Here is a 22,273-nt window from a genome sequence, read left to right as displayed (position 1 = left end):
TCAGTACCAAATGTCGGCTCAACATTTCTGTGTGTGTCTTGGCAGCACTTGTGGTCTTTGAGATACACCTATGAGTGTGATTTATGTTTTGCCGATATCTGTGGGTTTTTTTATGTTTTTCATGGCAAATTGCTTACTGGCAAATTAATTATGATTAATTATTAAAAATGATTATTTACCTCACAGAGCATGACTATGTTTTTCCCCTTTTTGATTCCTTGTATTTAGTCTATTTCTATTTGGCAATCTGAATAAAAAGATGTTGGTAACCCATAATTTCAAGGCATAGTAACCACCATTCCACTGTGATGGCCTGTATCCAAACTAAGCTACAGAGCAGTAGCAAATATAGATTTAGCTTTAAAAAAGGAAATGTTTTATTTGAATATGCAATAGGTGATGCAACAGCTTGAAAACTATGTGATAAAAAAAATAAGTGTTACATGTTTTGACTGTGACATCATGACAGTGAAGAACTTCAGGGTTTCTGGGTAACGTCACACTGCGTTGATGCTGTGAATGTCACATGTGGCTATGGATATGTTCTGACCCTGATAATACAGTAACACCCGCGTGTTCAATCTGATTTCAAATCGCTGTAATTACACAGAGATATGAGAGAGTTTCTTTTCTGTAAAGGCTGGCAAACATGCCATAAGTTGAGCTGGGCCTCATTTACAGCATAGCTTAACATAATTACATTATAAATATTTAGATTGAGTGATTCTTGGTGTCATAAGAATAAACTGTTTGCTTGATTAGTTCAAACTTCTTATCTTTACCCTGGTTTTTGTCGCAGACCTCACCTTTAATGACGAAGGACAGAAGGACCTGGATGTTATATTTATTTCTGCACCTGGTTCCGTGTGTGCAACAGTGCACATATGTGATCCCAAAGGGAGACTCCCTGATGAGTCAGTATTGTCAGCAGTCAGAAAGATCAATGTTTATTGCTTCTGCTGCTGCATTGTGACCTATGTATTTTTAAGTCATTGCGCTGCTTTTCTTGTCTGTTTACACTTGCTGCTGGGTATGTGTTAGTCTGTTTACTGCTACTTGTTGGTTTTTATTTGGATAAGGGTGCATCTGACCTTACTTGTATGTGCTTTCGAGCGCATGTGTCAGTAAGGGCTATTTACACCAGATGTTTTTCTACTGCATTTAAACTGAGGAACTTTTTGGTTAGAGGATTTTTACAATAAGCCTTTTTGCTTTTTAAATGGTATTTTCCTCTGCATTTTTGCCCTTAATAGGTAAAGGGATTTTCTTTTGCCCACTTGGTGTGCACGCTGACCCTCAGGTCGCCAAGACTGTTTTGGATAAAAATTATGTTGTACATGCAATTATAATATACTTAAAAGTTCAAATGACTACTTTGTTAACAGTCCTTCATCTCAGGCTGTTCGTGCTGCACCTGTCTGAGTGCCCTACATACTCCAGCATGGAAGTTGTCATCAGTTGAAGAATGAATGCTGTTCAAGGTTCCTCTCCTTTGGTTGGTATAAATAACTGTGATTCGCTCAACAAAACAATCCTGAAGGCACTGATGAAAGATTTCACGCATTTCCTTTCATCTTGAGTTTGCAGCCTCAAAGATCAATCACAAAATCAGTGCTTGACGATCCAGAGTAGACTGTCCTCATCTTGCTTTGGACCTGCCATTAGGTGAACCCTTTGAAACGCTTCCTCTCTAAATGTAAAATGTGCTGGCTCACATGGTGTCTAATGAAGTGATGATTGTGACTGAAATATTATGCTGCTGCTATAATCAGAGGTGTGGCAAAATGTGACAAAAAATTATGACAAATAATAAGGTTTTTACATAATTTAATACAGAAGGAAGTGAATTTTCTCATTTTCAGTGAGCTTTAAACATAAGCTTTAAGTTTACTGTGATGTACAGTGTTGCACAGTTTTTCCAAAATAATAGGCATTTTTAATGTTAATGTGAACTTTGGCTCACTGGTCCTGTTGATGAGACTTAAATGGAATACTGAAATGCTATTTTTCATGTATCTACCACACATGTGCCTCTGTTTCCTGCCTGTCTCAGGGGCATGGTATTTCTTTAAACAGAAATGTCATGAAAATGGTTAAAAAGGATGTTCAGGCAACCTGTTACATCTGCCGCCACATTTAGAAACTGTTCCATTAACACCACACACAATATCAGGGTATTTATATTCAGTATGCATTATAGATGAGTAGACCCATGCATAAAAATCACAGAGGCATCATGGTCAATTAGTCCAGGTTCATGTTATTTCAATAGCTGCATGTTCAATATTACTCATCAATGTTTGTCAAACCACTGTTTATACTCTAAAATGTTGCAGGGGCCTTTTTCACATGGGTTCACAACAAATTATATTAAGTACACGTGTCACGCTGGAATCCAAAACCTTGTTCTATCCCCTAAACCGTCCTAATGTTTATTTATCTGAGTGTGTTTATCACTGGTGATATTGCACGGTTTGAGTGAAGCTTTGCAAGTAGAATTTCAGGGGAACATGACTAACACATGATAAAGCAGCACGGTGGCTGAATCTAATAAACTTGCTTTGGCAACAAAACAATGATTGTCATTGCTTTATAAGTAGGGAGTTTCTGTTTTAATGCACATTTGCATTTCATTAATTCCCCAGAATCTCTTAAGACCTTTTTTTGTTAGCATCTTGGCTGACAGCTTTGTCTGCCCGTGTGTTTGCCTCATTTAAAGGATGAATAAATGAATGACTGAGGCTGTTGCACGGTCATGAAATTCATATAACTAATTTGAGTGTGTCTCAATTTCCACTTCACAAGGGAAACCTGTAATAAAAATTCTGCTGTACAGATGTGGAGATATTGTCATAATTGTTTGGGAGATGGAAGATTAGATTGTTTGAAGCTGCAAAAACTCTTCCCAACATTTTATTAAAAGATAAACACTCATATTTCATTTAATTCTACTGTGTTTTTAATCTACATTGTAATGATTTAACACCAGTTTAACTTTTTTAGGTTGTATTAGTTCAGCCAGAGAGATCTCCCCTCAAAAGTATTAGTATTTTTGCAGAAAGCCAGGGATAAAAAGCAATCTTTAAAGTGATTTTATGGCATTTTTTTTGCATACTTGTTGTACGCAGTTGGAAGAGAGGAGCTGACAGATGACAAATGTTGTAAATCTGGTGGAAATTCACATCTTGACTGCTTAGTATGATATATAATGCTTCAGTTCAGCTCTTCATTTTTGGATTTTTATTCAAGGTGCAGCTGTTTCTGTTTTAGTAAAAAGCCATGCTAAAGAGATACAGTATTAATGCTTTGGATTTTGGGTTTGCTCAGTATTTATTCACAGCTCCTTTATTCTCTGTAGTCTGACTACATCAGACCTTCGGAAACACCATCCTGTTTTTCAGTAGTCACATTTTTTTTCATTCCGTTTCATTTATTGCTAAAGTATCTAGGAAAAATGTGCTCTGCCCTGCAGTGTTTAATGAGCCATCATTTATACCTTGTATGTTTCTGCGTAGGACATTTAAAGGATTTAGTGGTTTATGCTGCTTCTCTAACTGTGATAGATAACTCACACCTGCCACATAATGTAAACTACAAAATTTCCACTTGTTCCACATCTCCCTTCCGTCCTCTGTCTTATCTCTCTCCTCTCCTCCCATCTCTATTCTAGCATTCACTTTTTTCCCCTCTCTATCTTGCATTTTTTTATGCTTGTATGATTTTTTTTCTCCACCAATAACTTCCGTGTTTAAACAATCTCTTCCTGCTTCGACCTCAATTCCGGTTTTCCAAGCATGCTCCTTTCATCCTGGCTTTCTCTTTGTCTCTCTTATGCTTAGTGTGTTTGTGTTCTTATCCTACACACACACACACACGTATGCCCACACTGTGAGTTCATTACAGAAGCTGCGCCACCGGATCCACAAATCAAACTGTGTAAATAAGCAAGTTTTGTTCCTGCAGAGCAGTCACCACTGTTGCCATGCCTACCTGTTGCACATCTCAATGGTTACCAAGGACACCGTTTAAGTGTGTGCCTGCATGTGTGTGCATGCACAGTTTTGTATCTGCGCAGTTGTGAGTGGGGGGGGGGCAGGTAGGTTTCCGTGTATGACAGTTGACAATGACCAGAGATGGTCTGTGTAATTCCTGGTGTCCACTTTATTTGACATACATCTCCCTGCCTTTTACTATCTGCACAGCTCGTTAATTCAACACATCAAACTGCTAAACTGAGAGGTCTATGGCAAGCACTTCACAAACACTTTACTCACCCGTGCATAAGTCTTTTTCTTGAGCCATATTAATACGAGTAACATCTGCTTTCTTTTGCTCCACTAGTCACCAGTGCTACAAACCTCATCCCAATAGTCTGCTTAGGATCACAGGCTCTTCGGGGTCAGGTACAATATTTCAAATAGGATCTGTAAGTTGATTGCAGGTGAAACTCCTCCAAGAGTCACTCAAATGATTCCTGGACAGGCTCCTGCGGTGAAAAAAGTCTGTTTATGTGGCATCCATCCCGACAATGTACTGTATGTCTACCTGGCAGCTCCTGCACAAGCGTAGAAATTGTCCATTAGTCCTTTGTTAGTAGAGATGAGGACAGGTTTGCTTATGTGTGTACGTGTGTATATGTGTAAACAGACAGACTAATGGAGCTAACTGAAATCCAAACACTGGAACTGGCAGGTGATCATTGCTGTCTACTTCCAGACGGTTGACGTGGGGTCACTTGGTGGGCTTCGGAATAGAGCGCGTGATATAAAGTATCTGACGGATCAGAAAACTGGATTCTTCCAGGTTAATCCTGAAAAAAGAGATGTGCAGTTTATTGAGGCTTTTAACTTTTATGGTGAAAGGGAAACATCAGAGTAGATAATGTCTCACCTTTAATCCTTATCTCATTCCTGGTCTGCCGTATTTTTATTTTTAACTGGTATGAACATGAGTACTCTGATTTCCTTTGTTTCTTTCCTTTTCAACCCTTTTTTCGCTTCTTTCTTTCACCTTCATGTATCTGTGTGTTGTTTCTCTTCAACAAAATGCTAGTGGGATGTAAATGTCACCTGAACAAATAGCTTCAAGTTCATTATCTTGTCTCTCCTACCTTCTTTATCTGTTCCTCCAGAGCGTCAGCTGGCCAACAGCATGACCAGCAGCAGCTCTCTTCCTCCCAGTGTCAGTGGGATCAGTAAGGAGCTGGCAGAGGTGCGCCACCTTGTTCAGTTCCCTGAGGAGATCGCCTGCATCCTCACTGAGCAAGAGCAGCAGCTTTACCAGCAGGTAGGAAAGATTCTATAGAGTATACGTACTGGAGTTTTTAAAAAAAAAAAAAAAAAAACTTCCTTATGCTGTCAACTGGTGATTTGAATTTTAAAAAACTTGACATTTGAAGGTTTTTCTTAACACAAGCAGAAAAATGTATGCTCAGTAATACATTTTGATGAAGTTATAGAGCAGTATTTTATTGCAAGGACGTTAGATGAAATGGTTCTTGCAAGATGAATGCGAAAGAATGTGGAGAATAGCAGAAGACAAGATTGTTTCTATTATAGCTCTAATGCCAGTCTATGCTCACTAATCCACTTTAGAAGGTGGTGTAGTAAGACTGTGTCTCGCTGCAGGTCTTCCCCTTGGACTACCTCTGCTTCCTTACTCGTGACTTAGGCAGTCCCGAGTGTCAAGCTAAACGTCACCCAAACCTCAAGGCCTCGCTGTCAGCGCCCACCATGCCTACTCAGAGTGCTCAGAGAAGCAACGCTGTGGAGGACCTGGTGGCCCGGTTCAATGAGGTGAGGCATCTGCCAATGTGTGTGAGGCTGCAGTAGTACGTGCTTTAGCTCTTTTTTTTTTTTTTTTGGTATGACCTTCTGAAGTCGATAAGATCGGTTTCAAATTTGATGGTCGCAGTCAGTTTATATCTCCAAACCTCAGGGTTTTCTACTTGATTCAGTCACTTGAGAACTGGTGATACCAATCAGCAAATGGTATGACTCCTGAATGGCTTGAGAAGCTTTTAAACACGACCTTTTGGTGATATATTTCATACCTCAAAGATATCACTTGTCAGCTATTGAGAAGGTATTGAATAAAAAACTGCACTCGGATGTGGTGAGTGCCCTTTAGTGACTCTCCATGAAGAGGCAGTGAGAATGCAGGTTGTGCAGTTTGACATTAATGTGAAAGGTTGAAAGGAATAGCCGGCCGGTAATTGTGTTTTCCTCAGGCTGGTTTTGCCCTGTTGCATTTGCCCAGACTTATCAGCTTATGACTGAAGCGCATGCTCTATGTCCACAAACACACTCACTCATGCTGGTGAGAGTTAGCTAAAGTTCTACTCCCGAGCCTTGTGTCTTTCACGGTGAGTGACTTGGAGAATAAACAATCCTAACACTGTACCGCGGAGAAAGAGAAAGTGTTGGAGGGAGCGAGATTGATCGGGGATGGTGATGTCATCTTTAAGTTGCATGCCTTTCACATCAGCTGGTTTTCATTTAAGTCGGTGAGAGGAGAGACACGAAAAATAGTTTTCCGAATGTGCACCGTAGCCATATATGGGCACAATGAAACAAGAGTCAAATGACAACAGTGATTCTCCCCTGAAGACACTGATGAGACCTTGGAGTGGCTTCAAGTCGTGACACTCTAGACTGTATGCCACAGTTTGCATAACATTCCCTGAGATTTTTCTTAACAACGTTGTACAGTGTCAAACATTTACCAAAGAAATGTCCTAAAGGATGCATTTTCAATACTTCTTTAACAGACACTTGCCACATAGAGCATATAATACATTAATTTTTGCATTTATGATTTGACAGTTTCAACAAACCTTCATTAGCACGGTCATAATTTAAGCAGAAATTATTAGTTAATGTCCAAATTAAGCAGATCTATTCTAGCAACTATTTTGGCAATCAAATAATTTAAAATGGCAAAAGAAATCATGGATTCCAGCTTTTATATTCCATTTTTTAATGTTGTGTTTTTAGTTTTTAGTAAACTGGACATGTTTGGGTTTGACATTAAACATATCTTGTTGGAAAATAAAATAACTGTTAAATGCATGCCTGAAAACAAGCTATGCCTAAAAAACGGATAATTACTAAAATGGTAAGATAAGAGGGGTAATATTGGGATTAAACAGGACCATCCTGTTTTCAGATAGTCATTTATTAGCTTTAGAGACAAGACTTTGTAATTCTAAATCAGAAGCATCTAATCGTTTCGATCCTGTTCATTTTCAAGCCATGTATGGGAGTGAAGCACTATGCAGTGAAAAAGGATAGCCAGGGAAAGAGAAAATCGGGAGGCAGGGAATGGTGAGCAGTTTGGGCCTCTTCATGTCTGTCCGAAGTGTTTAGCGTTGACAGGAGCAGTATGTGCTCATGCGTTGAGTTTGTAATAGTTCTCCGTCAACCTCCGTTATGTAATTCTTGTATCAAGGAGAAACTGACCCTCATAGTTCAAATAATAACACACACACACACACACACACACAGATGGAGACAGGCAGACAGAAGGACGGACAGATGGACACATATACAAACATCAAAGGGGAGATCATCTTGTACCCAGCTCCAGTTCAGAGTGTGTGTTTGTGTGTCTGTGTGTGTTTGAACTTTTATCAAACTGCTATTGATAAGACATGAGCTATGCATGTAAGGGAGGCTGTTGTCTGAGGACACTTTTTACATACTTTTAGTCTGTTCTACTCTTTCTTCATCTCTTCTTTGCTCTTTGCCATTCTTCTGTGCCATTACATTTTAACTCTATATATAGCATCTGCTCATATCCTGTCTATTATCTGTCACACACAACACTGTGGACTCACTTCTGCTATCTGGAATATCAGAAGAGATGCCAACTCAGAGCAATCCCTTGACCTGTGGCACTTCCAAAAGCCACTTTGCAGACAGTCAGAATGGTTTAGATGGTGATTGTAATTCAAACCCAATGCTGACATGCTTTGCATTATGTCATAACGCTAGAACCGACTGATACAAGACTTGCATGCGTGACACGAACATCCTGACACACACAGAGCAGGGGAGTAACAGATAAGAGACTATTGGGCAGCAGGGTTTCAGTCAGTAAGCCATATACAGTACGATCTACTACAAGCTCCTGCATCATTGATGTAGTAACGCTGCTTTTTTGAAAACTCTGGGGGAGATTCTGTGGAACTGAGGCATTGTATCTGATCTGTATGACAATTTTGACAAGTGAGACAAGACTTTAGAATAAAATCAGTGTATTAAAAAAAGTTAAACACAGTGATCCTGTTAAAAAAAAAAAACACCTAGATGTGCAATTTGTTATGATAAAATGACTGAAAATACTCAATGAGCGTGTTCCAAGAAAGAAATCCATTGAGAATTGAGTATTATATTTCTGTATGATGATATTCAAGTTTTGGGGGAAGATTTTTTCCTTTAATTGACAGTAAAAGTAGAGGCAGACACAAAAAAGACAAAAAAAAAAACATGGAAATCTAATCTACTGCATTAAATGGAGTAGTAGGCTTCCGAACCACTATATAGCAATAATGCACCACTCGTGTCTGTGCCCTGGGTTCACATATGAGTATTCATGGTTTTATAAATGCTGAATGTTAAAAAGTTGGTATTCTAAACATGAGGTTTGGTTGAATGCATTATGCATGTGCTTGAGGTCAGTGGTGACATGGGAAAAAAGTCACATTTTACCAGTTCTCTGTCAGACAGTGCCAGAATGGAAACAATAGTACATGTGAAACTATGTTACATATTTTAGAATCTGTGTGTGTGTGTGTGCGTGCGTGTGTGTATATGTGGCTTTATTTAGTTCCTGTGAAGTCAGATTGTGGTGGGCTTTACAAGTCCTTACATAACCCAGTAATAGATCTCTGGGCCAGGGGGGATGTTTTTACCACCTGCAAGGGGGTGAAGGAGTTTAGGTGTGTTTTTATGTTTGTGCTGATACATTCATGAGGCTCTAATGCATAGAGACAAAAACACCAGAGAGCTAAGAAGCAGCCAGACTGAAATCTGGGCTTTTCCTGTATGGGGGGTTTGTGTGTTTCTCTGCTTCTCTGCCAAGAATGTGAAGGGAAGCTGACCCTGATACATATCTGGTTCTGCCACCGTGTCTTTTGGGTAGTCGGTGCACAGACAGAGCGCACAGCTGATAGACATCTGATCTCTTCTTTCTTTCTTGTGTGTGTGTGTGTGTGTGTGTGTGTGTGTGTGTGTGTGTGTGTGTGTGTGTGTGTGTGTGTGCGTGCGTGCGTGCGTGCGTGCGTGCGTGCGTGCGTGCGTGCGTGCGTGCGTGCGTGCGTGCGTGCGTGTGTGTGTTGATCTCAGTGTGTGGTCAGCAGGCACACTCCTTTGCATACTTTAGACACAGGTCTCCAGACCAGAATTCATTAGGCATTCACAATAAAGCATTTCAGCTGACCATAAGATGGTTGCGAATGCTGTCTCAGGTTCCCTGGTTTTTATTTACACACCTAGTAACAGCCCTGTAATAACACACTAACACACTTACAGTCATCCTGTGGTTGACACATCACCTGTTATCAGAAATGTCCACAGCTATTGCGTAAATGTGCAGCACATTATGCCTCTACCAGAGTATATGAATTAATTCGTCCAACATAAGGCTCTTTCATAGTTTTCTCAAAATATGTTCACTTTGAATATTGAAAACTTGTATAAACTTAACTTTAATAAACAGGTTATTCAGAAAATTAAGTAGATTTTTATAATATGGCCTTTCACAAGGCACAGCTTGTCACTATTTCACAGAAAATTGTCTTTACTCTCCTGGGTTTTGGGTGACAAACCTAGCAGAGAAGCAAGAACACTCAGTTTGGGTGTGAAAGTAACTAATATTATTATCTATGAACTTCTGATCATGCAGGTGAGTTCATGGGTGACGTGGCTGATCCTGACAGCAGGGTCCATGGAGGAGAAGAGGGAAGTTTTCTCCTATCTGGTCCATGTCGCTAAATGCTGTTGGAACATGGGGAACTACAACGGTGTCATGGAGTTCCTGGCTGGACTCAGGTTTTAAGAAACACAGAACTTAAATATGCTCACATATTATATGTACAGATATTGTGTACATGAGTCATTTATGTATTTTTTTTGGATTTGTTAAGAAATAGCTGACTTTTTGTTTTTTTCTTTGTCTTTAAGGTCCCGGAAGGTGCTGAAAATGTGGCAGTTTATGGACCAGTCAGACATCGAGACCATGAGAAGTTTAAAGGATGCCATGGCTCAGCACGAGTCTTCCTCTGAGTACAAGAAGGTTGTGACCAGAGCACTCAATATCCCAGGATGCAAGGTGGGTTTCTGTTTACTTAGAGCATCTTTGATTGATTGGCTACAGTATAATTTATTTTCTTCTCCTCTCTCCATACACTATAGGTTGTGCCGTTCTGTGGAGTTTTTCTTAAGGAGCTAAGTGATGCGTTGGATGGCACAGCAAGCATCATCAGCCTCAAACCACCTCCAGATAACACAGAGGACTCAATAGAGGTACAGCAAACGCCTCTGAGCATGCACAAATTCTACACACATCTGATACAACTGACCCAAACATGAAGAATCAGATACCATGTTAATCTATCTCACTCTGTTTTGTCTGATCTTTCTCCAGTTTGTGTCCGACTACAGCGGTCAGCACAATTTCATGTTGCGGTCAGGCCCAGACGGACTGCATGTCCCGGAGAAAGAAGCCACTGTCAGCAACATCCTTCAGATTATCAGGTACACTGCATCCTTCAAAGCATGTTTTCAGAAAGTAAAGACTATGAAGTGTTTGGCACAGTCCTCTCTAATGTTTTGCTCTTTGTCTGTCTGACTTTTCCTCTTCCTGCTCCTCAGATCTTGTAATCGCAGTTTGGAGGCAGAAGATCCTGATGAGTCATCCACCAGTCCTTCTTCTACTGGCCCATCCCCCACATCCAGAAACAACTCCTTCAGGGACCGCTGCCGCAATCAGTTAGTTCCTTTTTTGTCCCCATTTTTGCACTATTTCTCATTTATATTGTATTTATATAGAGTCCAGTTCTTAACTGAAAACATAGATTTCATTGAAAACTTGTGTCTTGTTCCATGATGTTTGTATAGGGAGTATTTTGTGTCTTGGGGGTGTGAGCCCATCTAGCCAAAAGGCGGTTTCTGTATTTTAATGTTATGTAATGGATGTGTGCAAGTTATAACCAGGCTTTTAACATTAAGTAGCATATAAAGGAGTATGTAGTGATTCGTAGCACCTGATCCAGTACAGTGCAATCAAATCAGCACAGGATTTGATTGCATATTAGAGTTGTTTTCACTTTTTCTTTACTGAGGTTTACTTCTTCAATCTTGTGTTTGGTTTAATGTTAAAACATGACAGTGTTAGCTATTTTTTTCCAGTGTGACTTTTCATGTAACTTCTATGGTTGATTTCATGTTGTTTTACATGTTCTATGGTGCTTAAAAGTTAGCAACAACACATACCTATCACTGTCTCGGTTTGTATTGATATAACGCATGCTATCACTTTACTGGCATCTTTAGAGTAAGTCACATAAAACCTCTTTGATGAACTCCTCGTTAAAGTAGAATTGTCATATTCTGGTTATTATCAGAACTACGAATTCTTCCATGTTGTGAGTAATTGCCATGAGTAATCACTTACTTCTGCATAAAAACACGATGCCTGCAAAGTTGAATTTGTAGATGTACAACTGCTGAAATCTCTTGTGAAACAAACTTGACTGCTAAAGAATGATGCACAAAAGTCTAAAACTTATCTGACTCTCTGATTTGTTTTGCCACTGTATGCTTGCAGTTTTTAATGACAAAGATCTTCCTAATTAAATACCAAATTCATTCATTGTGATACAAATACAGATTTTGTCCTCCGATATACTCAACGTAGGTGGTAGAATGCAACAATATTTTGCATTTAGGAGCATTCAAAATACAGTTTTCTTTCATAAACACCAGCCACAGATAACATGTTTGTAAAGGAGCACATTTGCAGATTTTATTGCGATTAAGGTATGCTCACATAAAAAGATAACAAGTTAGTTTCCTGCCAGGACGTGAAAGAACAGAGTTCTGCTATGTGTCAGCACACTGGTGACAGGTTGCTAAAAACACAAGTTGACAATTTGACAACGTAAAAAATTGATCTATGACATTTGTATTAAGGAAACCTGGATTATCTTCTGTGTTTTTAGACCATTTGCTCTGACTCTGACATATTGTTGCATGTTAGCGCTCCGGATAACAGCTCAACTTAATTTTGGCCAGCTGTTCATCTATCTGGACAGGGATGCAGATAAATATCACCTAACTCAGAGAGGTTTAGTATTTCTTTTCCTGTGTTCTGGATTTCGTTTCCACTGGCATCTCTTTTGCTCACCTCAGACTGTCAAAACCGTCATGTGTCCTCTTTTATTCTTCTTACATTTCCTCTCGTCGTTCTTTGTTTCCTTCTCCCATTCTAGTTCCCATTCATTTAGGACAGCGCCAGACACAAACCGTGTTTTGTAAGTGGTTGTACAATAAGAGTAACAGGAGTTTGAACAGTGTTTGCTAACATCAACATAGTTTAAGTTTCCATTTGAATAAAAGGTTGTTTAATGAGGGAATGAGCAATAACAGATGCATGGCCCTTTTTGTTTTTGCTTGGTCAACTGACGCACTCAGGACAGTGTGCATTTTTGCTGTTTATCTTACTTTAGATAAGGTTTGCTTGGACATGTTAAAAATATCAGACTTACAATGTTTTCTGCAGTAGTTGAAATTAAATGTTGAAACATGCATTTGCAGATTTCCATGGAAATCATCAAACTAAATTTTGACATCATCTTGAAATCCAGATACTAAGTTGTGTCTTTTAAACTTTCTTTCCGTCTGCTCTTGGAACATCTTCAGATTCATGGTTGGGGACTTGTCCGATTCGGAGGGTGACCTGTCGCTTGAGCCAATCGTGAAAGAGGTGGAGTTTCAGGGGACTGAGGAGACACACCGAGCTTTTTGCCATGGCACGGAGCTCGTTCCCTGGTAGGAAACACTCACACTTACAAACACACACAGCCGCTGCACTTCAACAGACTCGCAACAATCTTTTTCTTCTTTTTCTAGGTATGTGTTGTCACTTCAACCAGATGTTCACCAGTTTCTGCTGCAGGGGGCTACAGTCATTCATTACGACCAGGACAGTCACCTGACAGCTCGCTGTCTGCTGCGACTACAGCCTGACAACACTACACTCACCTGGGGTACATCATTTTTCTCATTTCAACAAGTCTGCTTGTCTAATTATTTGATTTTTCATATAGCCTTATTGTATACAGTTTGTGTTACTCAGTATGTTTTATAATATATAGGATTTCTCGCCGGTGAGTCAGTTTATTGTTATTCTCTCTAAGGATTATTCACATGGCTTGTGAGATTTTTCTCCATATTGTAGAGAACATTTTCTTTTTGTCTTCACTGTACTTTAAACATAATGAATATTTTTATCTGCCATGCAGACAAGCCCCATTTCCTCTCACATTATTACTCTTTAAACAAATGCTGAACAGGCATTCATGATATGAAAAATTATATATCCTTCAGCATTATTATGTCTTAAACATACAGTACTGTACATGTGTTTGCCCCATGTCTTTCATAACACGCACTATTTAAACTAGTTGCAAATGTGTGCATCCGTGCATGAGTTTCTAAATTTCCTCTGCCTTTATTACATTTCAAACATATAAATGGGTTGATTCATGGCAGGTAAACCTCAAAGTGGAGGAGCGTCCCCTACAGAGCAGCCACTGGGATTAGGACAGACTGTAGTAGCAGGACTTGCAGAAGGCCTGCTGGACCTATCAGTGGTGAAGGTTTGTTGTGAAAAGAAGTATTGTTTTGATGTCCAGACTGAATTTTAAGCCCTTGAATATTGTGAAGTGATTTGATTTTGCTAGATTAGCATCTTGTTTTACACTTGAATAAAGTCTGGCAGTCATGGCTTGACATGTTCTCATAACATTGTGTTTATTTGAATGTGCAGGCAGTGTTTCTGGGTCATCAGGGAGTCGATGTCCATGCTGTATGTTTGCAAAACAAGCTGTGCCAGATGACAGTGGAGGAGAATGGTCTGAGTCTCCTCTATGGTGTCAGTACCACGGATAACAGGCAAGTACCATGAAATTCACTTATGCATTGCAGTGCTGGTACTCTGCAAACACATCTTGCTGTTTACTAAATATTTTAAGCGTTCTTTCACCATTAGACTCCTGCACTTTGTGGCCCCCAATTACACGGCACAAATGCTTCACAAGGGCCTGTCAGAGTTGGTGAATGCAACCAGGAAATTGAAGAAGTTTCCTGACCAAAGGTTACAGTGGCTGAGAAAGCAGTATGTCAGCTTGTATCAGGTAAACTTGCTTGTGCACACATGACTCTATTCAATCAATGTCTGAATTAATAATGTATGAATTTCAATTGACCACCAAAGGGAATGTTTGATAAAGTGAAAGCCAAGCACTATAGGTGTATTTTCAGCATTATACATTCTTTAAAGCTGCATGGCTATGCATTATCCATCACAATAAAAGGTTCTTTATTGCTCTTTAAATCTGAAAGCCCCAGTGAGCTTGCTCCTAAAGTCAACTTAAATCAATCTAACTGTTCTTCTTCTTCGCCTATTTTTCCTTAGCTTATGTTGCTGGACAAAAGTGAGGATTATGTGGTTTTAAATAATAACATTAGTATTTTATAAAATCGTTAAATATGGATTCAGAACATAAAAATTATATGAAAAAAGGTGATAGATGAAAGGAGGATGTTATGTTTAACTTAAAGGAAAGGGTGAAGATTGTCTTGAGCTAAACGTATTTTAACGCATCTTCCTGTCCCTGTAATCCTCTATGTCTGTGTGTTCATCTCTTGCAGGAGGATGGCAGGTATGAAGGCCCTACGCTAGCCCAGGCCATTGAGCTTTTTGGTGGGCGGAGGTGGAACATGGGTACAGGTGGTGTGGAGAAACCTGGCACCCAGAAAAACAGCCCTCTGGGCATCAATGATAAGTCCAAAAAGAAGAAGAAAGTTCTTGTCAGGGTCAGTAAATATACAAGTTCTGCTTCTGTGTCTGTAGTGCCTTTGATGGTCACATGTAGCTGAGGTTACTAATAAAATGTGGGTGAACAAGTAAAGCGGAAGTGTCCAAAGAGCTGATCTGCAGATGATTTAGGCCAGTCTGTTTCATTGTTATCTTCAACAGCACACTTCATTTCTATTATTATGCCATTAGTGTGAAAGGCTAAGGGCCCTTACAAATGCCACTGTTTTCTACAGTTTTTCGAACAGTACATGTTCTGCTCACACAGGTGTTGTCCGTATTACTGAATAGTTACTCATTGTTACCATCTGTGTTTGTACACCTGACACAGGGAGACAGTGGAGATGCCACTGATGACGAGATGGTTTCCAGGAAAACTCGAAGCTGTAAGGAAGGATTATGTCGGAACGGACCAGAGTCTGACAGCATCGACCAAGAAGATCCAGGTGACCTTTCATGGAGCCATTTATATTCACAGATAGCATCAAAAATATGTAGATGTATGCCAAGTGAGGATTTAGCTAAATATTAAACTCATGCATAATGCAGAAGTTACCCGGCCAGATCGATTAATTTGGACTGTCTTGGAAAGGTGTTATATTTTAGTACTCCAAAAAAACTACACAATACCTAAATTAAAGAATTAAACAATCTTCATGGGACATCACTATCTTATTATTTCCTGTTGTGTTGTGCCTTCTGTCTGTGTGATGCTTATTTACTCTTGTCCCCCTTTGCCGCCACAGAAGACAGTTTCCCTGGACCATTCTCCCTCTCATCCAGCAAGGGCTCTGGATTGCTGGCTTCTTCCTCCTCCTCCTCCTCTTCATCCAGCATGGTAGGATCCAACCAGTCACGTCCACAATCTTCTCCCATCCTTTCAGGAACTGCCAAGTCTCAGCCAGGGTATGTGAAAAAAGCAGCGGAGGTGTGATTTGACCTCACAGATATCTAAAACTGTCTTTTAATTCATTGGAGTTAATATATTTTCCCTTTTCTTTTTGTGCTGCAGTGCTTGGAGCAGCAGATCGTGGCATGGTCGAGGTAAAGGCTGCTTCAAAGGCTTCCAGAATCTCATGATTTCTGACAGCACAATGAGCTTCATTGAGTTTGTCGAGCTTTTCAAGTCATTCAGGTAAATTATTAGATGAGATCTGCCTTTTTTGACATATGTTGCTGGCTTAATTCAAAGTACTTAGCATTTGAATTATTCTGTTTCGCCAAACTGGATCAAACACATTTTTGTACTTATATGAAATACTTCAATAATCAATGTGGCCTGAAGCATTGATATATGTGTATTGTACATTTTTTTGTTCAGCATTTTTGCCATCTCACTCCTTCTTGTTATGTAACTGTGGTGTTCTTATCAATCGCTGCTAACGACAGTGCGATAAAACGAATTCAGCCTTTTGAGGTTTTCATGCCTTGGACATTTTCCAAGCATTCTTGTCTGTATAATATTTAGCTTGTGTTAAATTTTTCCGTGTCAAATGAATGGACACAAAGGATTATCCTCATACCAGTCCTCCTACATTTCTTAGATTGTGGTGTGTCCTCTCATCTGCTGCCCAACAGTCTCATTTGGAATTATGCTCTAACACAGTTACAGACATGAAGGAAAAATTTAACCTCTTCAGTAAACCAGTGTATCGGCAATCCTCCATTAATACGTAAAGTTAGTAGCTGAAATCTATTACATTAGATTTTTTATTAACACTTTTTACAGTTTTGATTTTGAATCTAATGCTCGAACGACTCTTCAGACTCTTGCATCAGTTCGTCATCAACAATTAAAAGAATCCATTCAATGCACAGTCTGCCTAATTTTCTCACATTCTCAAAGTGTTTGTATTCTAGTAACTTTATCTGCATACAGACGCTTGTCCTAACATTATCTGCTGGTCGTTCTAAGGTGACTGAAATTGAACTAACTTCTGGGATTGTTTTTTCTCAACAGTATCCGAAGCAGGAAAGACCTGAAAGAGCTGTTTGACACCTTTGCTGTCCCCTGCAGTCGCTCAAGTCCAGAATCCCCTCCTCTTTATACCAACCTCAGGATAGATGACAAAGACACAGGGCTCCAGCCAGACCTTGGTAAAAGAACAGATAGTTACAGCAATGAAAATCATGCTCACAAGCACTTTTTCTCCCTTACTCTTAATCTGTTCCTCTCCTCTGCAGACTTATTAACCCGAAACGGTTCAGATCTTGGCCTGTTTATCCGGACGAGGCAGCAGATGTCTGACAACCAGAAGCAGATTTCAGATGCTATTGCAGCTGCCAGCATTGTGACCAATGGAACAGGGGTTGAAAACGCATCGTTAGGGGTTCTGGGATTAGCTATTCCTCAGCTCAATGACTTTTTAGTCAACTGTCAGAGGGAGCACCTGAGCTATGATGAGATCCTCAGCATTATACAGGTAATGTCTGGAGAAATGAGTGAATAAATGCAAGGATGACATTGAAGTAGATGGATAGTGGGAGATGTGTGAATTTAACAAATTCAGAATTTCATTGCATCTGCATTAATAGAATACAAGTGAAACCAGAGATGTAACAAAAGTAAGGGGCCGTCTGATCAATAATGTTAATTATTTGATTTCTCTTGCAGAAATTTGAACCCTCATCATCCATGAAACAAATGGGTTGGATGTCATTTGAAGGTTTTGCAAGGTATAGCGGAACTTTAAATATTGCAAAATACATAAAAATCACCCATATAGACAACTATATGCCATACCGTATCACACAACTGTGAAAAATAAGCAACTTTATGTTTCTGCATGGTATGTTTGTACAGTATGACATTTTGATTAACACTTTGGTGATTGTTTGATCATTTTAGTCTGTCATCATGTATTGCTACTTGACCATAAAATTGTCTGTTCCAGGTTCCTGATGGACAAGGAGAACTTTGCTTCTCGTAACGAGGAATCCCAGATGAATCCAGAGGAGCTGCAGTACCCTCTGTCCTACTACTACATCGAGTCTTCTCATAACACCTATCTTACTGGGCACCAGCTCAAAGGAGAGTCCTCTGTTGAGCTTTACAGTCAAGTGGGTTAACACAAATATTTTTTTGTGTGTTTCTTTACCCTGTATGCTCAGAATATTTTATCCTTAACTCATATTCGTAGAAAGCTGACAGTTGTTTGTGAATGTCTGGTTACTCAGGTGTTGCTACAGGGCTGCAGGAGTGTCGAGTTGGACTGTTGGGATGGAGATGACGGAATGCCGGTTATTTACCACGGACACACTCTCACCACTAAGATACCCTTCAAGGTTCGAAATGCACATGAATAATTTAATTCATAAAGGAGATGTCCATTGTCAGCAAAGCAACAGTCAGTCACTAGTTCTCATTACTTACCGCTCCCATGCTTCATTTAATGGTCTTGGCGGAAGTTTTAAGAACAGAGCTCTGTCTTCAAACACAGCTGATGAATTCATCTCGACAAATACAGGCAGGAATTCTTTTGTTTCAGAAAACTAAACATATTGGAATTTTTTTAAGTTCACCAGCTGGCTATCTTTCAGCATCATATTATGTATTATGTAATTGGATTTTTAGACCAACGCCTGTATTTAGTCTGAAACTGTGACTCAGTGCTTTTTTTGAAAATCAGATTTGTATTAGTTTTCACTGAGTTCCCATGTTTGATTTGTAGCTATTGTTTCTGAGAATTTATTCACTCTCCTGAACTTTCAGGATGTGGTGGAGGCAATTAACCGGGCCGCATTTGTCAATTCTGACATGCCCGTCGTCCTGTCCATAGAGAACCACTGCTCCCTCCCACAGCAACGCAAGATGGCTGAAATCTTCAAGGTATGACGGCCACTCTGTCTGAAATTTAGACTTTGTACACAAACATGACTTAAATTGTCAGCATATCCATTTTTTTATGTGTTGTCAGCTTATTTCTGGTGTTATTGGTATTTAATTTGCTGATTCATGATTAGTAATATAGCTAATAAAAGATGAAAATAAATTTCAGTCAAATTAAACATTCGCCATTTCATATACAATCCAACAAATCTGAACAAGTTCCCTCCTGACCCTCAACAAATCAGCAGGTTTTTCTTACGTAGAATAGCTTTAGTTTTGCAATTGAAACTATGATGTACTCCATAATAAAGATTCTCAAAATTGGTTATAGAAAAAGCTGAGCAAAACAAGATTCTGGTTATACTTTGTGACGCCTGGAAAGAATATAAAAGTGATTTGGTTGCATTTTTAAATATAGCTGAAATGTGTTTTTCATTCCTGAATATTCCATATGACTATCTCCTCTGCTTATGAAATTTTGAGGTCTCAAAACTGCCAGAAAAATAATTTAAAAAATGAAAAATCCATCCTACTTCTATGTACTTCGAGGGCCTGAAATTCGTAGTAGGAAGGTAAAATGTTGCATGGAGCCATTGAATATACTAAAGTTACTGTACATAAAAAAATCAGTTGATTCTGAGGAGGTCAAGTGGAATTCACTGATGGATTTTTCATTGAATGACCGTTAACTGTTTAACAGGTGGAGATACTCTCTGCAGTGACTTTTTGAGCAAGAATAGAGTTCCACTCATTTGTTTTCCCTGGCCACATTTTTTCAGCTGCTCTGGGCATTCAAACTGGCAGACTTCCCAGCCAGAAGCTTGCTTTTCTAATCTTCGGGCTACAAGTGTCCCTTTCTTTTTTCTTTTTTTTTAAAGTTACACAGTATACTCAAGTCCACACATATCTGGGCACGACGGCTACATCATGGAATATCATCATGCTTTCATCTCACGAAACTTCCCAGCATTTCATCTTCCCTGGAGATGGGACTTCTGAGTAGCTTGATAAAGAAAAGTCTTTTATGTTCAGACAGCTCTGTGCCTCAGGCCAACTTACATCACCGTGGTCTTGTTTATTTGTAATGTTGTTTTGCATTGATAAAAGCACACTCATTTTCTCAAGCTGAGGATTCTCCTGCAGCCTTCTTTTTTTTCCTAGTCCCCTCTGTTAATTTGCCATTTCATTGTATTGGATTATGTTGAAGTCGTCTGTCCTGTTCAAATATTTCTTCACTAGACGGTGTTCGGGGAACGTCTTGTGACACGATTCCTTTTTGAAAGCGACTTCAGCGACGACCCTCACCTGCCGTCACCGCTGCAGCTGCGTGGGAGGATCCTGCTGAAGAACAAGAAGCTCAAAGCTCATCAGGCGCCGGTGGACATTCTCAAACAGAAGGTGGAGAAGAAGCACATCCTGAACTCACAAGTATCAACATGTGCACAATTTATATTTAATATAAGGTATCCTTTGAAGACCCTTCCAGGTAGCTTCAGCACATTTAATATTTAGCACTGCTGATCATTAGAGTGCTGCTTTACATCAATAATAGATGTGAAAATAATAGCCTCTACGCTATAGATTGTCCATAGGTAAGAGCTTGTGTATTTGCAATTAATGGATAGTTATATATCATTCTTCAGATGCAGGTATAATCTTTCTTATAATCCTTTCTCAGGCTCACCAGCTGGCTCACATGCAGGCCCAGGCAAGCAACGGGTCACCGGGGGTCACTTCACCCAACAACCATACCAACGAGGAAGAGGAAGAAGAAGAAGACGAGTACGACTACGACTATGAGTCTCTATCGGATGGTAAGAAGAACTGCAGTGGATTTTGTGATTTGAAACACTAACACAAAAGGGTTTAAATACAACATAACTTAAACATAAATTCAGATTTTTTTCACCTTTAAGTCAGTTTCTGTTTAGAACTATTTTTCTGTCTCCTTTCTTTTTAACACTTGAGTCTCTTTTTACGTTGACACTCTATTCTCACTCCTTTCCTTTCCTGTTTTATCTTGCTTGTTTTCCTCTTAGCTGATGGCCTCGCAGCCTCTACTGCCTCGTATGGCCTTGAAGGTAAATTGACAGCTCTGATGAAGCCCTCTCTGAAAACCATTATTTCCATCTGTTTCTGTTGTGTAGTGACAGCTGCTGTTCTTTCACTCATTCATTTTTGTTCTTGAAAAACTTCCCTCTTAATAAAATCACTGGCTACATTCAGATATTGACCCTGCAGTTAGGTTTAAATGGAACTGTATGTTTCCTTCACATAAGTTTCATTGCAATGTCCGTCTACCACTGCAGAATCTCTACAGAGGAAACATTGGCATGAAGAAGAGCGCTTATGAACTGCATTTTTGCAACGCAATGATGCCTATGTTTTTCTGTGTACTATTCAAGCTATTGGCTTTCTGCTTTTTTGTGAGATTCTGTTCAACTGCACTGTAACTATCTTGCATTATAATAAGCAGTAAAAAAAGTACTGTTGCATAATATCTGGAACACAGTAAAACATATATTCTATCTAATCTTGTATATGATAGTAAAACATTTTCTGGAAGTTGCGTTGCTTGAATGAGGAATAATTAATGTGCTGCTTACACTGACAGCTTGAACTTCTGCCTCCTATTGCAAGAGATTCCCCCCTCACCCACCACTGTTGCTAATAAAAAAGACAGCATGTGTTTTAACAACACTACAAAAGTTCTGCTTATGTTCTGCTTTATAGCTGCTCTAATTCACACAGTTTTTTTAAGCTCATCAAGATGCTATCATGTGCATATTTTTCACGACTAGATGGCTAACAAGGAATAGCTACTTGTGATTTATATATGTTTTATCGTTGTTATGTACTTGTAGCAATAGCAAGCATACCAACCCCCCCAGGTTGCCATGTTTCAGTTTAAGTAATAACAATATACAGCCTATGTAGCCATCATCCAAAATAATATCTAATTTAAATCCCTTGCAAACTGACATTGTTTTTTGTGTTAGTCGTGATGTGAGGTAGAGTATCTGCCTCACCATGAAACCAGCTTGAAGTATAATTTCTTAAAAAAGCTCTGCAATATACATGCAGTGCTTAGTCAGGACAGGAAGAGAACGTGCTGTCTGCCTTGATACTGATTGTCCTTGTGATTGTGAATGACATCAAAATCTGATGCGTGTGTAGAAAACCGTGGACATTCGGGGTTTAAACAATTTACTGTCAGCGTGATTTTTCTTTCTCCCACAAACGCCATCACCTCCCTTCCTCCTTCCCTCCATATACTGTATTTGTCTGTGACCTCGCCAGCGGCTGGGCAGGCTCATCAGGGAAGCAAAACAAAGCCATCTG

General features: G+C 39.5%; 1 protein-coding gene across 18 annotated transcripts in view; it reads left to right on the top strand.

Moving 5' to 3' along the window:
* The window catches only part of plce1 (phospholipase C, epsilon 1), an 88,883-nt gene that overhangs the window by 48,480 nt on the left and 18,130 nt on the right, over window positions 1-22,273 (top strand). For 12 of the 18 annotated variants that reach the window (XM_055004800.1, XM_055004801.1, XM_055004797.1 and 9 more), the window contains 26 exons: window positions 5,132-5,286; window positions 5,628-5,795; window positions 9,907-10,052; window positions 10,185-10,332; window positions 10,416-10,526; window positions 10,648-10,757; window positions 10,875-10,991; window positions 12,494-12,535; window positions 12,924-13,052; window positions 13,134-13,270; window positions 13,776-13,882; window positions 14,053-14,177; window positions 14,275-14,419; window positions 14,937-15,101; window positions 15,434-15,548; window positions 15,849-16,008; window positions 16,115-16,237; window positions 17,063-17,199; window positions 17,287-17,525; window positions 17,717-17,778; window positions 17,997-18,162; window positions 18,280-18,387; window positions 18,815-18,931; window positions 20,171-20,329; window positions 20,610-20,745; window positions 20,971-21,012. In XM_055004800.1, coding sequence (XP_054860775.1) covers window positions 5,132-5,286; window positions 5,628-5,795; window positions 9,907-10,052; window positions 10,185-10,332; window positions 10,416-10,526; window positions 10,648-10,757; window positions 10,875-10,991; window positions 12,494-12,535; window positions 12,924-13,052; window positions 13,134-13,270; window positions 13,776-13,882; window positions 14,053-14,177; window positions 14,275-14,419; window positions 14,937-15,101; window positions 15,434-15,548; window positions 15,849-16,008; window positions 16,115-16,237; window positions 17,063-17,199; window positions 17,287-17,525; window positions 17,717-17,778; window positions 17,997-18,162; window positions 18,280-18,387; window positions 18,815-18,931; window positions 20,171-20,329; window positions 20,610-20,745; window positions 20,971-21,012 — 3,369 coding nt within the window. The remainder of the gene's footprint in view (window positions 1-5,131; window positions 5,287-5,627; window positions 5,796-9,906; window positions 10,053-10,184; window positions 10,333-10,415; window positions 10,527-10,647; window positions 10,758-10,874; window positions 10,992-12,493; window positions 12,536-12,923; window positions 13,053-13,133; window positions 13,271-13,775; window positions 13,883-14,052; window positions 14,178-14,274; window positions 14,420-14,936; window positions 15,102-15,433; window positions 15,549-15,848; window positions 16,009-16,114; window positions 16,238-17,062; window positions 17,200-17,286; window positions 17,526-17,716; window positions 17,779-17,996; window positions 18,163-18,279; window positions 18,388-18,814; window positions 18,932-20,170; window positions 20,330-20,609; window positions 20,746-20,970; window positions 21,013-22,273) is intronic. The other 6 variants (XM_055004809.1, XM_055004808.1, XM_055004810.1 and 3 more) reach the window with 4 other exon arrangements.

Source organism: Amphiprion ocellaris, chromosome 18 (assembly GCF_022539595.1).
Source record: "Amphiprion ocellaris isolate individual 3 ecotype Okinawa chromosome 18, ASM2253959v1, whole genome shotgun sequence".
In the NCBI taxonomy this organism is placed as follows: domain Eukaryota; kingdom Metazoa; phylum Chordata; class Actinopteri; family Pomacentridae; genus Amphiprion; species Amphiprion ocellaris.
The sequence above is the reverse complement of the archived record's forward strand: the minus strand, read 5'-3'. Positions and strand labels throughout refer to the sequence as shown.